The sequence below is a fragment of the Nelumbo nucifera genome, chromosome 1 (genome assembly GCF_055504915.1).
Source record: "Nelumbo nucifera cultivar China Antique chromosome 1, China Antique-T2T, whole genome shotgun sequence".
Classification (NCBI taxonomy): Eukaryota; Viridiplantae; Streptophyta; class Magnoliopsida; order Proteales; family Nelumbonaceae; genus Nelumbo; species Nelumbo nucifera.
Genome location: NC_142649.1, coordinates 59,093,614 through 59,109,079, shown reverse-complemented (window position 1 = coordinate 59,109,079; position 15,466 = coordinate 59,093,614). Strand labels below are relative to the sequence as shown.

Below are 15,466 nucleotides of genomic sequence, written 5' to 3'. Positions count from 1 at the left end.
ACAGGGAACCTCGTACTGTGGAGTCAATGACAGTTACCTCTGAACTTTCATTTGTGACAACGACTCCCTGGAGGCATGGTAACAAGCTCTGCTGCTCTGGTTCGTTCTTTCTTCGGCAACTATGACAAGCTTTGGTTCTTTCTTTTTTCCAGCAATTGTGACAGGCTTCTGTTCATTGTTTCTTCTTTGGCAACGCCAGAATAGCGAAGAAACAATAGGTTTTCATTTGTGGCGTAATAGATGAGAAGGAAGTTTTCTCACAGGACATTTTTTTTTTCTTCTCCGGCAATGGCTGGCGTAATAGTGATAGAGACATAGGGTTATTTTGGTAATTTAACACCTTTCGTCATCCTGCTCACACCGGTCAAGTGGTACTTTATTTTGTCTGTCGAAAAGTGAAAGATGTTAAGACTTTAGTCCAAGTTTTGATCGTGAAGACTGGGGAGGGAGAGATGGCAGACATTGCAATCGCTGCAGTAATCCGAAAAGTAATCGACATACTTGGTAATCTAGTCCTCGAAGAAGCAATTCGTTGGTACAGATTGCGCGAGCATGTCGAATGGATCGAGAGAGAGCTCAGACGGATGCAATCCTTCTTAAAAGATGCAGACGCCAAGCAAGAAGGAGATTATAGAGTCAAGAACTGGGTGCAAGATGTGCGGGATCTCGCCCACGACTCGGAGGACATCATCGACGCATTTCTCCTCAAAATTATACGCAATCAAAGGAGGAGGAAGGGGTGTGCTATCTTTCTTCGGAGGTCCATCTGCATCTTCTGTGATCATGCGACTACCCATGAGTTCACCATGGAGATCGAAAAGCTCAAGAGAAGAGTGGAAGATATCAAACGGAGCAGGGACACTTATGGCATTGGAAACCTTGGCAGTGGAGGAGCAGAAGGGGCAAATAGTGAGCATGACAGGCAAATTTTTTCTCAGTTTGATAAACCAGAAGTTGTTGGACTTGAGAATGAGATCAACTCATTGGTGGGGAGATTGCTGGATGAGAGTATTCATTCTTGCGTAATCGCCATCGTCGGAATGGGTGGTTTGGGTAAGACTACCATCACTAAGAAAATTTATAATGATGTTAAAGAAAATTTTGTTTGTTGCGCTTGGGTTTATGTATCTCAAAAGCCTAGACCAGCCAGAGAAATATTGCAAGATATAGGAAAGCAAGTAGGACTTAATAAACAGGAATGGGAGGAGAATGTGGAGGAGAACCTCCTCAGATTTTTACAAGACAAGAGGTATGTAATTGTTCTTGATGATCTGTGGGCGAATCAAGTATGGGATAATCTTAATGTCGTTTTTCCAAAAGGTGCAAATGGTAGCAGAATAATTCTTACCACCCGCATCATAGGTGTAGCCAAACATGCAGCCCCATGTAGCCCTGTTCATACGCTTAGATACCTAAACCAAGAAGAAAGTTGGGAGCTCTTCTCCAGGAAGGTTTTCCCTGGACAAACTAATGCAAGTGGTAGATTCCTCCAAGGCTTAGAAGATTTGGAAGATTTGGGAAGAAAAATTGTAGGAAAATGTGGTGACTTGCCACTTGCCATTGTGGTAATGGGAGGTCTTTTATCATTGAAAGAAAGAACATACCCTGTGTGGTCCAGAGTATTAGGGAGCATGGGAGAAGCTCCCCAAAACCAATATGGCAAGGCATTGCAATTGAGTTACAATGATTTACCCTCCAACCTAAAACCTTGCTTTCTCTATTTTGGCCTGTTCCCAGAAAACCATGAAATTCCTGTAAGAAGATTGATCAATTTGTGGGTGGCTGAAGGATTTGTACAGCCTCGTGGGAGACTTACACTAGAAGATGCAGCAGAAGAATATCTGGATGATCTAATCCTTAGGAACTTGGTTCAACCAGTGAAAAGGGGCTTTGATGGTAGAATGAAAACTTGCTGCATTCATGATCTTTTGCATGAATTTTGCATTTCAAAAGCCAAGGAGGATAATTTCTTTTATGTATGTGATGGTTTATACAATGCAGATGCTAGAATGCGTAGGCTTGTCACCTATCATAGTCTTTGTGAATGCATTTCTCTAAAATGGTCTACTGACAGGCACCGTTCTCTGCTTTGCTTTGAAGGAGGAAATCTTGAAAGAAAACAACTGGAATTTATTTATTATGGTTTCAGATTTCTTAGAGTGTTGAATCTTGAAGGAGTACAGTCCCAATGCCAGCTTCCCGATGAAATTGGAGATCTCATCTTTTTGAGGTACTTCGCATTGAGAAACACCGGGTTCACAAGGATTCCATCCACAATGGGTAAACTCAAGTACCTGCAAACTTTGGATATTCAAAGCACAAAATGCTTCTGCATTCCTAGTGTTATTTGGAAAATGAAACAATTAAGACATATCATCCTGGGTACACCTACAGAATTTAAAAATCCGTTCAAACGTAGCTACCCTATTAAGTACCGGAAGCCATCTGTTAATAAGGTATCTCTAACAAACCTCCAAACTCTATGGATGATACCTGGTCATGCTTTGGATGCAGATTGGCTTTGCAAGTTTACAAATTTGAGGAAATTGGGGATTTATGGTGACGTCAAATTACATGCCAAGGTATTGTCCAACTCAAAGCCCATATCAGAGCACCTGGAAAACTTGCAGTTGGAGGGACAAGATATTGCATCTCCTGTTTACACTGGTATTTCAGATTTGGTTATTTCACGCTATGAAAACCTTCGTAAAGTTTATCTTGGTGGAAAATTAGAGAAGCTTCCCAACCACGATGAATTTCCAGCAAAGCTCACCAAACTTTCATTGTTCGGCTCTAGATTAAATGAAGACCCAATGGCAACACTGGCATGGCTGCCGAGGCTAAGGATATTAAAATTAGATGAGGCTTCTTACCTAGGAGTGAAAATGGCCTGTTCTGAGGCAAGCAGGTTTCAACAACTTGAAGTCTTAACACTTAGAACCTTGCCTAACTTAGAGGAGTGGAGAGTGGATGAAATAGCTCTACCAAAACTTAGAATCCTGACAATCAGTAGTTGCAGAAAATTGAATATGCTTCCAGATGGATTGAAGAATGTGTCTACCCTCACTAAGCTTATTATTGAGATGCCAGAGGAATTCAATAGAAGGCTTCAGCAAAATGGAGAGTTCCGGGATAATATTAGACATGCAACCACTGTTATTAGGCAGTGCCAATAAGTTTGCACAGATAGAGACAGGCATGGTAGGACTTTTATGCTAACTGCCTTGTCCAAATGGCATGGCACCCAATAACTAATTGAGTCTAAGTGGCAGTTACCTTTTTTAGCATTATTATGTTTCTCTTTCCCTATTTAATATAATTTTTTTCTGAGTTGGCAATTCACTTAGCCACTATATGAACAGAATTCATTAGTTGGTTATCTTACAATTGGGAAAGATGGTAAATTTAGTGAGGCATCACAATTAAGATTGTCAATATAAATTTGTTACCTTTATTTAGAAAATCCCGAAGGATATGAATTATTACATAAAATGATGTTGTTAAATAGATTGTGTCCTTCAATGCCTGGCTTCTGTTGCTTATCTTTCAAAATGTACATGTAGGCTAATATAATAGCTATAAGAATGCCTGGAGCATTGAGGCTAGGATTACCTTTTTTTTTTGGTAATAAATAAGATCACCTGGTTAATATGTGGATTGCCTCATTAGTATTAGAAAAAACATGCCTGTCTTATTCCAATTTTGTGGGTTGAATTAATCCAAAGTCCTGTTAATAATCATAATAAAGATAATGATGGTGGTGATGATAACAACAATAATAATAAGGAATATTTGGTCCACCGATTGAGCTGCTCCTAGTCCTGTACCAACAGACAACAAAGAACAAGCCTGGTAGCAGCATGGACCATGGTTTTAAACTTTCACCCAAAGTTTGCTAAATTTTTGGGTATGAAGGGTTAAACTGAATACTTCTCCCATATTTATTCTGGCCAAGATTTTTGCAAATTCAAAACATTTTGGAATATTTTTAATGAAAATTTTGGAATAATTAAAAATATTAAAATATGACGAAAGTTTTGGTTGACAAACAGTTTTTAGTACTTTTAATGTTTTTAATAGTACTTGTGAATATGTATATGCAATAGAAACTTTAGAAATGATGATGATGATAATGACAAAAACTGATATTTCTAAAAACAGGCTTAGCATTTTTAGAAGTTTGAAACTTAAGACCACATAAAATTGCTAACTATGAATCTGTTAGTTATGTACCATGAATCAACAAGTGCAAGAACTTTGATTCATTTAATTGGATATTTTTTAGTTCCTTTTACTACCTACTAATGGTTTGTTTACAGCATAGTGGCATCAAATAATGTTCTTGTTTGTTTCAGTATAGAGAGACTTCTTAGTATCCACCATATGGGGATGTGTTTTTTTTTTTTTTTTTTGTCAAGTTACATGTATTTTATCTAGGTATTGATTTCCTACAGCTTGGAAATCATGATATATTTTTAAAGGTAATTAACCTAATTATTTTCTTTGTTTGTTTGTTTTTTTTTTTTGGAAAAGAGGTAAGGTAAATTTATTTATGAAGAAAAGATAATCATACAAGAATTGGGGAAACCACAAGCCAGTTCACCCCCAAAGGATATGATCATAGCTCCCACAAACTAACTGAGCTAAGCATCACAAACATGTTCTGATTACAAAACTCAGGGATGATAGAAAGCCAAGAAGCAAGTCTGGCCACAATACACTGGATTAACACCTCAGGTTCTTTCTTCTCTTTCTTTGTTTGTTTTAATTGGGATATGGCTAAATTCTTCACATTCCTTCCCTTTGTTTTGCTATTTGAGATACAGCTTAACTGAGTAGATGATATTCATTATCAAGTTAGTGGTGATTAAACAGTTTCTCTCTATTTATGTTTTTGATAATATATAAAAAAAAAATGTCTATATTATTTCCTTTTCTCTTTAATTTTAATGGTGGTTGTTTAGTTGTAGTTACTCTTTAATTTTAAAGATCCGCTGTACAACCAGGGGCTGTACAATAGGGAATTTATAAAAAAATTCACTATAACATCAATTCTTGACTGTTTACAAAAAGATTATCGTATTCAAGAAAAGAAAAGGAGTTGAACCTCCTTCCTATAAACTGTTTATGGTTTGACAACCACAATGGTATCAGTCCTATTATCCTTTTAACAATTATCTCCTTTGAGCTTACTTTCCTTTTAAATACCTTTGCATCCCTTTCAACCCAAATAATCCAGAGCACATGCAGGATAGTAGTCCAAGAAACCTTGTTTGATTTGCTCAACCCCTTTAAGTTGCAGCATTTAAAGAAATCCGTAACAGTAGCTGGAAAACAAGTCTTAAATGCAAACAGACCAAGCACCTTCAACCATACATTGTAATTTGTAAGAGAACACACAATGTTATAACAGATGATTCACTGATTCTATTCCCCTCTCGCACAGCACACAGTTAAGAACTTAACATCTTCCTAATTCATTCTTCTCCTCATCAGGTTGTCCTTTATAAGAGTTTTGTCCAACATTGCAGGCCACACACACACACACAAACAACAAAAAAAAAAGCTACTTAAGGAATCTTTAGACACCAAACTTTTGAGCTATGGAACTCTATTTCAGGAGACAGTACTATATTGTTGTAAAAAGATTTAACAGTAAACTGTCCTGATTTCTCCATTCCCATTCCCATCTCTCACCCCTACTTCTGTCCAGCTTTACATTGGGAAGTTTTTATAGTAACTCCACCAGCAGACTTGCTTCCCAGTCATTCAGATTTCTTTGCCAACTGTGGGTCCAGACTATATTATCATTGGACTTGAAAAGAAACAGCCACCACCACCTTCTTATTTAGTGCTATTTCATAAAGTGATTAAAAAAATCTCCTCCAATTGTCTTTACAAGCACTCGAAAACAATAGTACAATGACTAAGGGAGAGTAACACTGGTTCATGAGTTTACAGAATTATTTTAAGCAAGATTTTAAAAAGGCTGAAAGTGGAGACCAGGTGGTTGGGTGTTGGAGAGGCAAGGTGTAAGCCTCAATATCTATCTATCCATATACTTTTTACATAAGCTTAAGAAAGATTGATAAAATTGGATAACCTAGATATAGAAAATGTTTTACTTGTATGAGAGAAAACTTTGTGATATTGGTGAAGAAATGGTGACCAAATTAGAAATTCATATTATCCTTTTACAATGCTCGAATAAATGAAAACTAGATGATAAAAAAGTAACATAACTACATAAGTGCATTCACATCTTAATATGAGCCTCCCCCCCCCCCCAAAAAAAAAAAAAGTTTTTAACTAGATTAATGATTTATACCTAAATTATGAATTTGAATTTGTCATGTTATAACAACTTTTTGCTTGACATGTGATTACCTTAGATTTTCTTGAAGTTACATTTAGCTGTTACCTTGCATGCATAGTTGTCAAGGCGACACCTAGGCGACTAGGCGCTTTTCAAAGAGCGCCTCGTCCAAATGCCATATGTTTTGCGCACTAGGTGCCCGCCCATAGACTTAAGCGGGCGCCTACATACAACGCGAGCGCCTACATGCATCTAAAAAAATTATTTTTTTTTTAATTTATTAGTTTGATATTTCATTGGTTGTTGTATTCTTTTAAAATAAACCTGTTACATTGTATCATTTTAGTATTAAGAGAACTATACATTGTATCATTTTAGTATCTCTATTTTCTTTTCTAAATCCTTGTATCACAAGGGTTTTGGTTCGACTGGCGAACACTGCAAACTCGAGCAGCCCAGCTCCATCACACCTTAGTTCGAGCAGGTAAGCTGATAACTTCAGTTCTTCTTCTTCTTCTTCTTTTCCAGATTTCAGAGTTTCAGACTTTTTTTTCCTTTTTTTCCGAAAAAACAGAGGCTCTGCCAGTCCTCCCCTTCTTCTTCTTCTTCTTCTTCTTCTTCTTCTTCTTCTTCTCAGAAATGAATTAATAATACATTTCAGAGTAGAGTCTCCGCCCTACTCAATCAGTATTTCAGTCATGATTCACACTTGAATCATCTCAGTTTTTAACAGCCGAAGCTGCCAAACCTACTCTTCTTCTCTTCTTCAATTCTTCTCTAATCTCTTCTTTAATTCTTCTTCTTCTCATTCAAATTTTTTTTATATCATTAATATATATGATTATATGGCTGAATTTTTTTATATGGATGAACTACATGGCTGAAACTTGATTAATTGATTATATATATATATATATATATATAGTTGGTTTAGACTCCTTTTTATTGATAATATTTTATATTTTTATCTTTTTATATGAAATTTATACTCATTTGAATGATTTATAGTGTTAGTTAGTGTACATGATTGCTAGTAAGCACACAAAACCAATAAAATGACTTAGAAAAGCATATATAAAGTAAAAACTCAATAAAGCAAACACTTTAAAATTCCAACGCCTAGCCTTGCCTAGGCGCCTGGGTGCCCTGTGGTTGCCTAGCCTCACCTAGGCGCCTTGAAAACTGTGCTTGCATGTTGGAAGCCAAAAAACAAAAAACATATATTTAACCATTCTTTCTATTCTCCTTTTGCCTTCCTGTATGGTCATCATGTCTTGTTCTGTTCACTCATCCAAGATAACAGCAGAATGGTTCAACTGAGATCACATCTGCTGTGAACGTGGTTGCAGCACTCCCTTGCGATCCCCCAATTAAAGATGGACAAACCCAAAAATGGAAATTAAAAAAAAAAAGCAATTCATTGTTCTAAATTTATTTCTGCCACTAGCATGTTTGTGTTTCATTCATGGTCACAAGAGAGTTCTGCCACCACAGTCACAGCAGATGTGAACTTCATCTCTAGGCTGATTAATATATTTTGATTGTTATTTTTCTTTTGAAGTGTAACCTTGTTGACATTAAAAAAAAAAAAAAAAAATCTATGAAACCCAGAAACATGAGCTTTTTTACATTGCTATCTGGTATTCCTGTTATTTGTGAGTTGGAAGAGTTCTTCAACATCCTTTCACCACTAGGAGTCTAGGACATCAATTTTTTATAACCTGAATTTATGTCCCAACTCAAACCTCATATTATCTTTACTAAATTGATATTTCTTCCTCAAGTGCAGATTCTGATGGAGTTGAAATCCATGGTGCTCATGGTTACCTACTTGGCAAGTTCATGAAAGACTAAGTCAATAACAGAAACAATCAATATGGTGGGAACCTAGAAAGCCACTGTCACTTCCCTCTAAAAGTAGTTGAGGTCATTGTTGATGAGATAGGAGCTGATAAAGTTGGGATGAGGCTCTCTCCTTTTGCCAGCCATATGAAGTCAGGGGACTCAGCCCCAGATGCCCAGGGGCTTTACATGGTTGCGGCCCTTAACAAATTTGGGATTCTGTACCGCCACATGATTGAGAGTTGAGACAAGGTTAAAGACTGCTGGAGAGAAGTGTGAAGTCCCCATAGTTTTCTACCCATGAGAAGGTGCCAAGAGTACTTTTATTGCTGCAGGGGCCTATGATAGAGCAGAAGGCAATAAAGCCATTGCAAATAATTATGCAGATCTTGTTGCTTATGGCCGTCATCTATTCTTAGCCTCCAGATTTGCCATGGAAGTTTGAGCTTCATGCTCCTCTTGACAAGTATAATAGAAAAACATTCTACATATCTGGTCCTGTTATTGGTTACGCCGACTATCCATTTCTGCAATCTACCACTTAGAAGTTAGAACTTGGAAATATAAGAGAAAGGATGCAGGATTTATGTTATAATAACTGCCCTTTTCTTAAATCCACAACTCTGATTTTGAATTGAGCTTCCAAACACAATGTAGAGATGTATTATTAATTCATTACTATTTCTTTTCTTGTTTGGTGGTGAAAGTGCAGTAGATTTGATTGAAATAACATGTCATTCAGTTGCCAAGGTATAGTTCCCTGGTTCCCCCAAGTTCATATATATATATATATATATATATATATAAAAGACATGTCCATAAATCCTACTTTTTGGACTCCTGGACACATGTCAGATCCTAATTTCTATGTCCTAGTCCATGCTATACAGGTTTGCTGCGTCAAGAAGAGGAAGCCATCTAGTCCGGATGGAATTCCCATTCCCAATGGGACCTGAGTATACAAGCAACTTAGCCCCTGCAGAAATTACCAAAATTAGTGCCCATTTGGGAGGGCTTCCATGCTGTGAGTTTTGGCTTTGCAAGGTGGGACCCACCTGGAAAGCCTATAAGCAGTGTTTGGAAGAAATTTGGAAGCCAAATCTTGGTCATTTTACAACCATTTACACGACTCTCACTGGACAAGCCTCGTTCAGTAGCTTCTTCAAAGCAGCTGAACCAAAATTAACCCCTCCCAAATAGGCCCCCCTTAAGCTCAATATTATTTCTTAAAGGCAGATCAAGAGGGATGCGCTGCATTTCTTCTAGAATAGGAAGAAGCCACCACATTCTAACTACTAATGATCTCATCAACACTAAAATCTGGATTTTAGGTCTATCTATGATTTTTCTAGGTTATCAAATAAGGCAGAAGATGGAACAAACTCACAAAAATATCACCATCTTTATTTCAACATGCTGTCACTTGTTACAATTTCCACCAAACATGAGACCATTTAGATGCTTACATAAATTAATTCAAGGAAAAATATACAGTTCCTATCTAAAGAAAAACAAGATCAATTACAATTAACAATAAGATAGAGTATCTATAGATATGACCCATCATTAACAGGGAAAAAACATGCTGATGAGTGATCTAAAACAGATTACTATAATTGACAAAAAATGAATAAATACACCAGAGAGGTACAGAAAAGGGCGACCAGAAAATCTTCACAAAGAAACTACCCTCACTGAAACTGCTGATTCTGTATCAGCTCACACAAAAACCAATAGTCTTAACTCTTAATCTTCTTCACATCAATACAAAGAGGCACGCTAGGAATGGGCACCAATACCATCTCATCCAGGATGGCTATTCAGCACTTTCCTTTGGTTCAGCTAGAACGAACTCTGCATACAAATCCTTCAAAGCAATTACAACTGTTGTTATCAGTGGGCCCATTATTGCTCCCTGCAGCAGACCAGATGGAAAACCAAAAATCAATCATACAAATAGATCAAAGTATACTACCAATAAATTTTTTTATCAAAGTCAAAATCAAATTGAGCATTCCATAATTCATCCACAGATGGTGTAAGAGACACTGTCAGCTGTATGACAAAAACTGACAACAATAGTGCAAAAAAGGCTTCGATCACGGTTGGTACATAAAAGGCCATTACCCAATGTTAGTCCCAGCTATCTGAGATCTTGGGAGGGGTAGACTGGATAAGGTCCTAACCTTTGCAATTTCTTTTATTTCTGCTCTCCGACTTGAACCTGTATCCTCACACTTATCAGCCTGAGATTTTACCATTACACCAACTAATGGCCCCTTTTATTCATGGTTAGTATATACTTGAGAAAAATCCCCTCACAACTAATGATGAATCTAAGCCAATTTTTTTTATTATAGAACCTTTACCAAGGATTGATGTCATCTATCATGTCATGACAATGTAAATGGTGGTTTGGTCCCAATGCTTGGTAAATTGCATCTTTCAGGCTAATTTATGTTTATGCTATTAGTAAAAAGAACATAGCATTCTAAGCAGACCAAACGGCTTAAAACCCCTTCTTTTGTTAATTGGTGGCTTAACACCCTCCTTTTATTACTGAGAAGAATTTGGGGTTTCTGAACCCAAGTCCACTGTAGCAACAGCCCATTTACCTGATCTGCTTAGGAAGAACAAATTTCTGATGCAATACGTGAGACACTGTTTACAATCCTAAAAGCCATTTTAGAAATACTCAAGCGCTTCCATATCCATGTAGTTTTTAGAAAGGAATGTTCTGTTATATGAACAAAGATCATCTCAAAGAAGCATATGGAAAACATATTACAAGAAAAAAATCATGAATTGTGGAAAGGAAGCAATAGGAAGAATAAAAATTACCTCTAATGCAGATGGGAACAATGCCATTCCACCAATGATACTGAGGCCAGTAAGGTACGCACTATGGCCAGGTATATCCTCTTGTATTTCGGATGTTCCATAATCCATGAGGGCAAGATGAATTGTGCACAAATTAATAGCCAATAAGTACCTTCCTTCCATTATCAATTGGACAGCTGCTGGAATCGTTGAAAGCCAAGGTGGCAATATTGGCAACAGAGAACTAATGAACGCAAGGACAGTTGACATGTAAACAAAATGTATGGAGTAGAACCTAAACAAAAGCCATGTTAGGCATCCCTGAAAGAAAGCTATCTCTGCTGTTGCTAAAAGAACACCTGAAATGGCACGATTAAGGACTTCCACACATCGGATCCTGGTTGGTTTTGAGACTGGAATCATGGCCATCACTTGCTCTGTAACCCCACCAGACTCTGACGTGATGAGATAATATAGTACCCAAAAGAAAACCATGGACTGAGAGATGAAGTTCAGAAGACCTGCTGCCCCAGAGATGATAGATTGACCAACAGAGAACATGAGGCTTGCACTCCCGCCCACAAGGGATTTACTACTATCAAGGACACGTTTATACACGCCAATCCCTTGAATAGCAAAACCTTTCGCCTTCTCAAACAAATCCTCCCTGGTAATCACCAATTCTCTGAAAATAGCATCAAGTTCTGAATAAATCTGACCCCATTCCCTTTTGCTAACACATTTTCTAAGATTGATAAGTTTTTCAGTATAAGGAGATGGGTTCATCAAAGCCGTTGAAGACTCCAAAGGACCAACCGGCGGTGTTACAACGAAGTGTTTAATCCCAGATACCAACTCTGTCATATTATACTGCACAGCCAAAGTATCAATCTGTTGAGACATGGCTTCGTAGAACTTGGCAGTGTACCTATCCATCATCCCTGGAACATCATTCTCATCCATCCATTTCTTGATGCCAATTCTCTCTGCATAATTACTCTGCTCTACATGTGATTTCAGCGAAATCACAGCATCCTTCCCCTCAATTCCAACTTTATAACAGAAGAAGATGCCGCCAGCCAGAGAGCCCACAATCATCCCAACAATCAACCCAATCGCCACAATGGTTTGCAATCTTTTCAGAATCCCTCTCGTCAGGAACCCACTAATTCTACTCCGACGAAAGCTGCTGCTCCTCAGGGAGGAAACCGCAGACATTGTGGAATCAACACTACGAGACCTGAACGTGAACCCCAATCCAAGAAGCGCAAGAGACCCAAAAGCACCCAATTGCTCATACGCGATCACGAAGACCCCAAACGAAACAAGCCACCGAATCAACCTTGAAAACCCATGCCTCCGCTGCCTTGCAACGTCCGGTTTCTTCCGGCGGAGAACGAAGCGCACACAGGCACTCCGTATGTCAATAAGGGTACCCACGAAAACCCCAAAAACCGCCACTGGAACAGCTAAAACGGTCTCCGTGAGCCCCAATTTCAACGGCTCGGACCAAAACCCGACGAGGGCGTCTTGAATTCCTCTCAGAGGAACGGAAAGGAGGACCGCCCATTGAATGGGCCGAAGATATTCCTCGAGCAATTTGCAGAGGCCGTAGAGTAAAAAGATGGCGAAAGCCAGGCCAGCGTGAGCCATGGCGATGTAGAGTGCGAGACGCACCTGGGGATCACCAGACAGGGAATCCTGAGAAGATCCAACGGCTTGTCCATTAGACAATTGTGACGATGGAGGGGGGTTTTCCGGCGGCGGAGGGGGCTGCTTTTGAGGGATGGGATCGGGATCGGGTTTGCGGACGGAAGCAGATCGGAACATGTCTTGCCATGGGAGACTGGAGGAGTCGGCTTTGGACTTGCTGGGGTTGGAATAAGGGACGAGCTCCATTGAAGAAGCAGAGACTGACCCCTCACTCCAACCTGTATGTATGACTTTCACAGACACAGACACAGACACAGACACAGAAAGAAATTGATTTCCGATAGGGAAGGGGAAGAAGACTGTCACTTAACTGGCTCTGGTTGTGGCCGAGGATGAAATGGGAAATATGATAGTGTTGGGTTGTTGGGTTGTGATTTGTGTCAGAACGACTCTCTCGAAGGTCGAAGCCGAATATGATATATCCAACACTCATTGACGACGAAAATGGATTAATAATTTAATGGAGTAGGCTCGCCCTTTTTCTTACTCGCTCAGTCTCAGGTTCTTCTTTTCTCACTCGCACTCAGAGTGAAGTATGAACTATGAACTATGAAATATGTTCACCTTTAAGTTTTAATAATAACAATAAAATTTTTGGGTAAAATATACAACTTTGTACTTTTAAGTTAGTAATATTTTGCTCCTTCAACTTTCATTTGTGACAAAAGATCCCTTCAACTGTTAGATTTCAATACTTTGCCGCCCCTCTTGTTGGAGGATTATTTATTAGAGCACCCCTATAGTTTTACGGATTTATTTAAACCTATTTTATAGTTTTTATTTTATTGTCCTATAGTTTGTAACTTATTTACTTAATCAATTTTTCTCTATAATTGTTTATTTTGCCATCTTCTGAGAAAATGTTCAAAGGCATGGGTCCATAATTATTTTTTTTAAAATACCCTTATAATTTTTTCGTACAAAAAAAATGACCAAATAGAACCAAATAGAGTGGTTGCTTGTTTCTTACCAAGAACAAAATGATATTTTTCATTTTATTTGCTTTTGATTAAATTTATTCAAATGGACATTAGGTCAAAATTATCATTTTCCATTATCTTCTAATGGAAGTTCGATTAAGTAAATTGATTACAAACTATTGGGGCGTTTTTCTAAAACACAAACTATAAGTTAGGTTTTTGTAAATCCATGAAATTATAGGGGTGCTTTAATAAATGACCCTTAATTACATTAATTAAAAATATTAATTTTCTAAAATGTCCTTTCAAAATTAGTATGGGAAAAAGGATATTATTTAAAAATGAGGAAAATGTGTAGGGAAAATCTACCAATTTCACCTTTATTGATAATGTATTGATGATTAATTGTGTAAGGATGGCAATTTTCCTCATCCCCATCATGTACCGGGCTTCCTTGACCTAAGATGGATATCGCCTTGGTAGGGACTGGGTGGGGATGGGGATGGGGAGTGAAATATTATATATATTACTTATGGTGTTGATTATATTATATCAAAATATTTTTATATTTTAAAAATTTCCCTTATTTTAAATAAATCTTTTTTCTAAACATAATTTTCATTTAAAATTTCCAGGATTCGAACCCCTGATGAAAAACCCATCTCCATCAAGACCGGGGGTCCAGGGATGAAGGATCATTTTTATCCCAACGGAGATCGAGGTCAATTAATGACATAACAATTAAATGAAAATCTTTTTTTAAGTTAAATACTAACAAAGAGGGCAAAGTGTTAGAATTTTAAAGTTGAGGAGGTCTCTTATTACAAATAAAAGTTTAAAGGGGTTAAGTTTTACCACCCCAAATTACGGGATGATAATCTTTAATTATCCTAATTTTTTATTATTTTTGCATTGTACGCACGAATATTGAATGGATTCACACATCTCAATATAAAATGAAACTGACGGCCTCTGATTAGTTTGAGTAGATGGGGCGCTATTTGAGGACCATAGGTTCCTACCTAATCAAATTATTACACGAATCAACGGCACGAAGAAGGGAGTTTGGACATTTTATATCCATCTCAGAATCTGTATTACTATTTGAAAAGCTGCTACCCAAAAAAAAAAAGAAAAAGAATGTTATTATTTATTTTTTTGTTCGTCTCTGTTCAAGTTTGGACACGCGCACGAAGAAGGGAGTCTGAACTTACCACGATCAATGAACATGGCTATTCGAATTCGATCCTTGCAAATTATTTTAAAATGTTTTAACATTTTATATTTTTGTGTGTATAAAAATAATTATTATTTTATCACTTTTATTAATTTTTATATTTTTTTATAGATTTTATATTAATTGCTAAAAGTTTTTGACATAGATGACATAATTTATTTTGAAACAAAGCAAATATTTATAGAATTTATTAATAATAATTAATTTAAATATAGGATTTAGTGAAAGAGAATAAGAATTAATACTTTAAATATAAGACCTAATGAAAAAAAATTGAATAAGGTAAAATAAGTTCAAATTATATTTTCTATTGAGGGACCAAATTAATGCTGTGGGCATTTATTAAGGGGACGTTTATCTGCTTTAAACGTTTTTGGCTTTTATTGTTTGGTTGGACATTTTATGGGTGTTTCAAGAAACAACCCATAAAGGCACTTTCCACCTCAACAAAGATAAACAGCAACTCATCTTTTGCTGCTTGGAGGGGCGTTTCATGAAATGGCCACATATATGATTCGGTATAGCACCTTTCCTTGATATTTAGATGTCATTGAATCAATCCAATGGTCCAAACTACACTTTCTTGCATAGTTTGAGATCTAACGGTTGATTTTGCTT

The 15,466-nt window shown here is 37.2% G+C and overlaps 2 protein-coding genes across 3 annotated transcripts; one reads left to right on the top strand and one right to left on the bottom strand.

Moving 5' to 3' along the window:
• Positions 1–445: 445 nt before the first annotated feature.
• LOC104588692 (toMV resistant protein Tm-2 netted virescent-like) lies at positions 446–8,849 on the top strand. Of its 2 annotated transcripts, XM_088897061.1 has the most exons (4): positions 446–3,201; positions 4,534–4,737; positions 6,732–6,800; positions 8,106–8,849. In XM_088897061.1, exon 1 carries the CDS (start codon positions 453–455, stop codon positions 3,174–3,176), a length of 2,724 nt encoding a protein of 907 aa, XP_088753187.1. In that variant the 5' UTR covers positions 446–452; the 3' UTR covers positions 3,177–3,201; positions 4,534–4,737; positions 6,732–6,800; positions 8,106–8,849. The 2 variants fall into 2 exon arrangements, with proteins under 2 accessions (XP_088753187.1, XP_010245030.1); XM_010246728.3 differs by lacking the exon at positions 6,732–6,800.
• Positions 8,850–9,531: 682 nt separating this feature from the next.
• LOC104588694 (transmembrane protein C9orf5 protein) lies at positions 9,532–13,230 on the bottom strand. Its single transcript, XM_010246731.3, has 2 exons — positions 11,000–13,230; positions 9,532–10,073 (listed from the first exon to the last, which is right to left on the bottom strand). The coding sequence occupies exons 1-2, from the start codon at positions 12,875–12,877 to the stop codon at positions 9,975–9,977; spliced, it is 1,977 nt and encodes a 658-aa protein (XP_010245033.1). The 5' UTR covers positions 12,878–13,230; the 3' UTR covers positions 9,532–9,974.
• Positions 13,231–15,466: the final 2,236 nt, after the last annotated feature.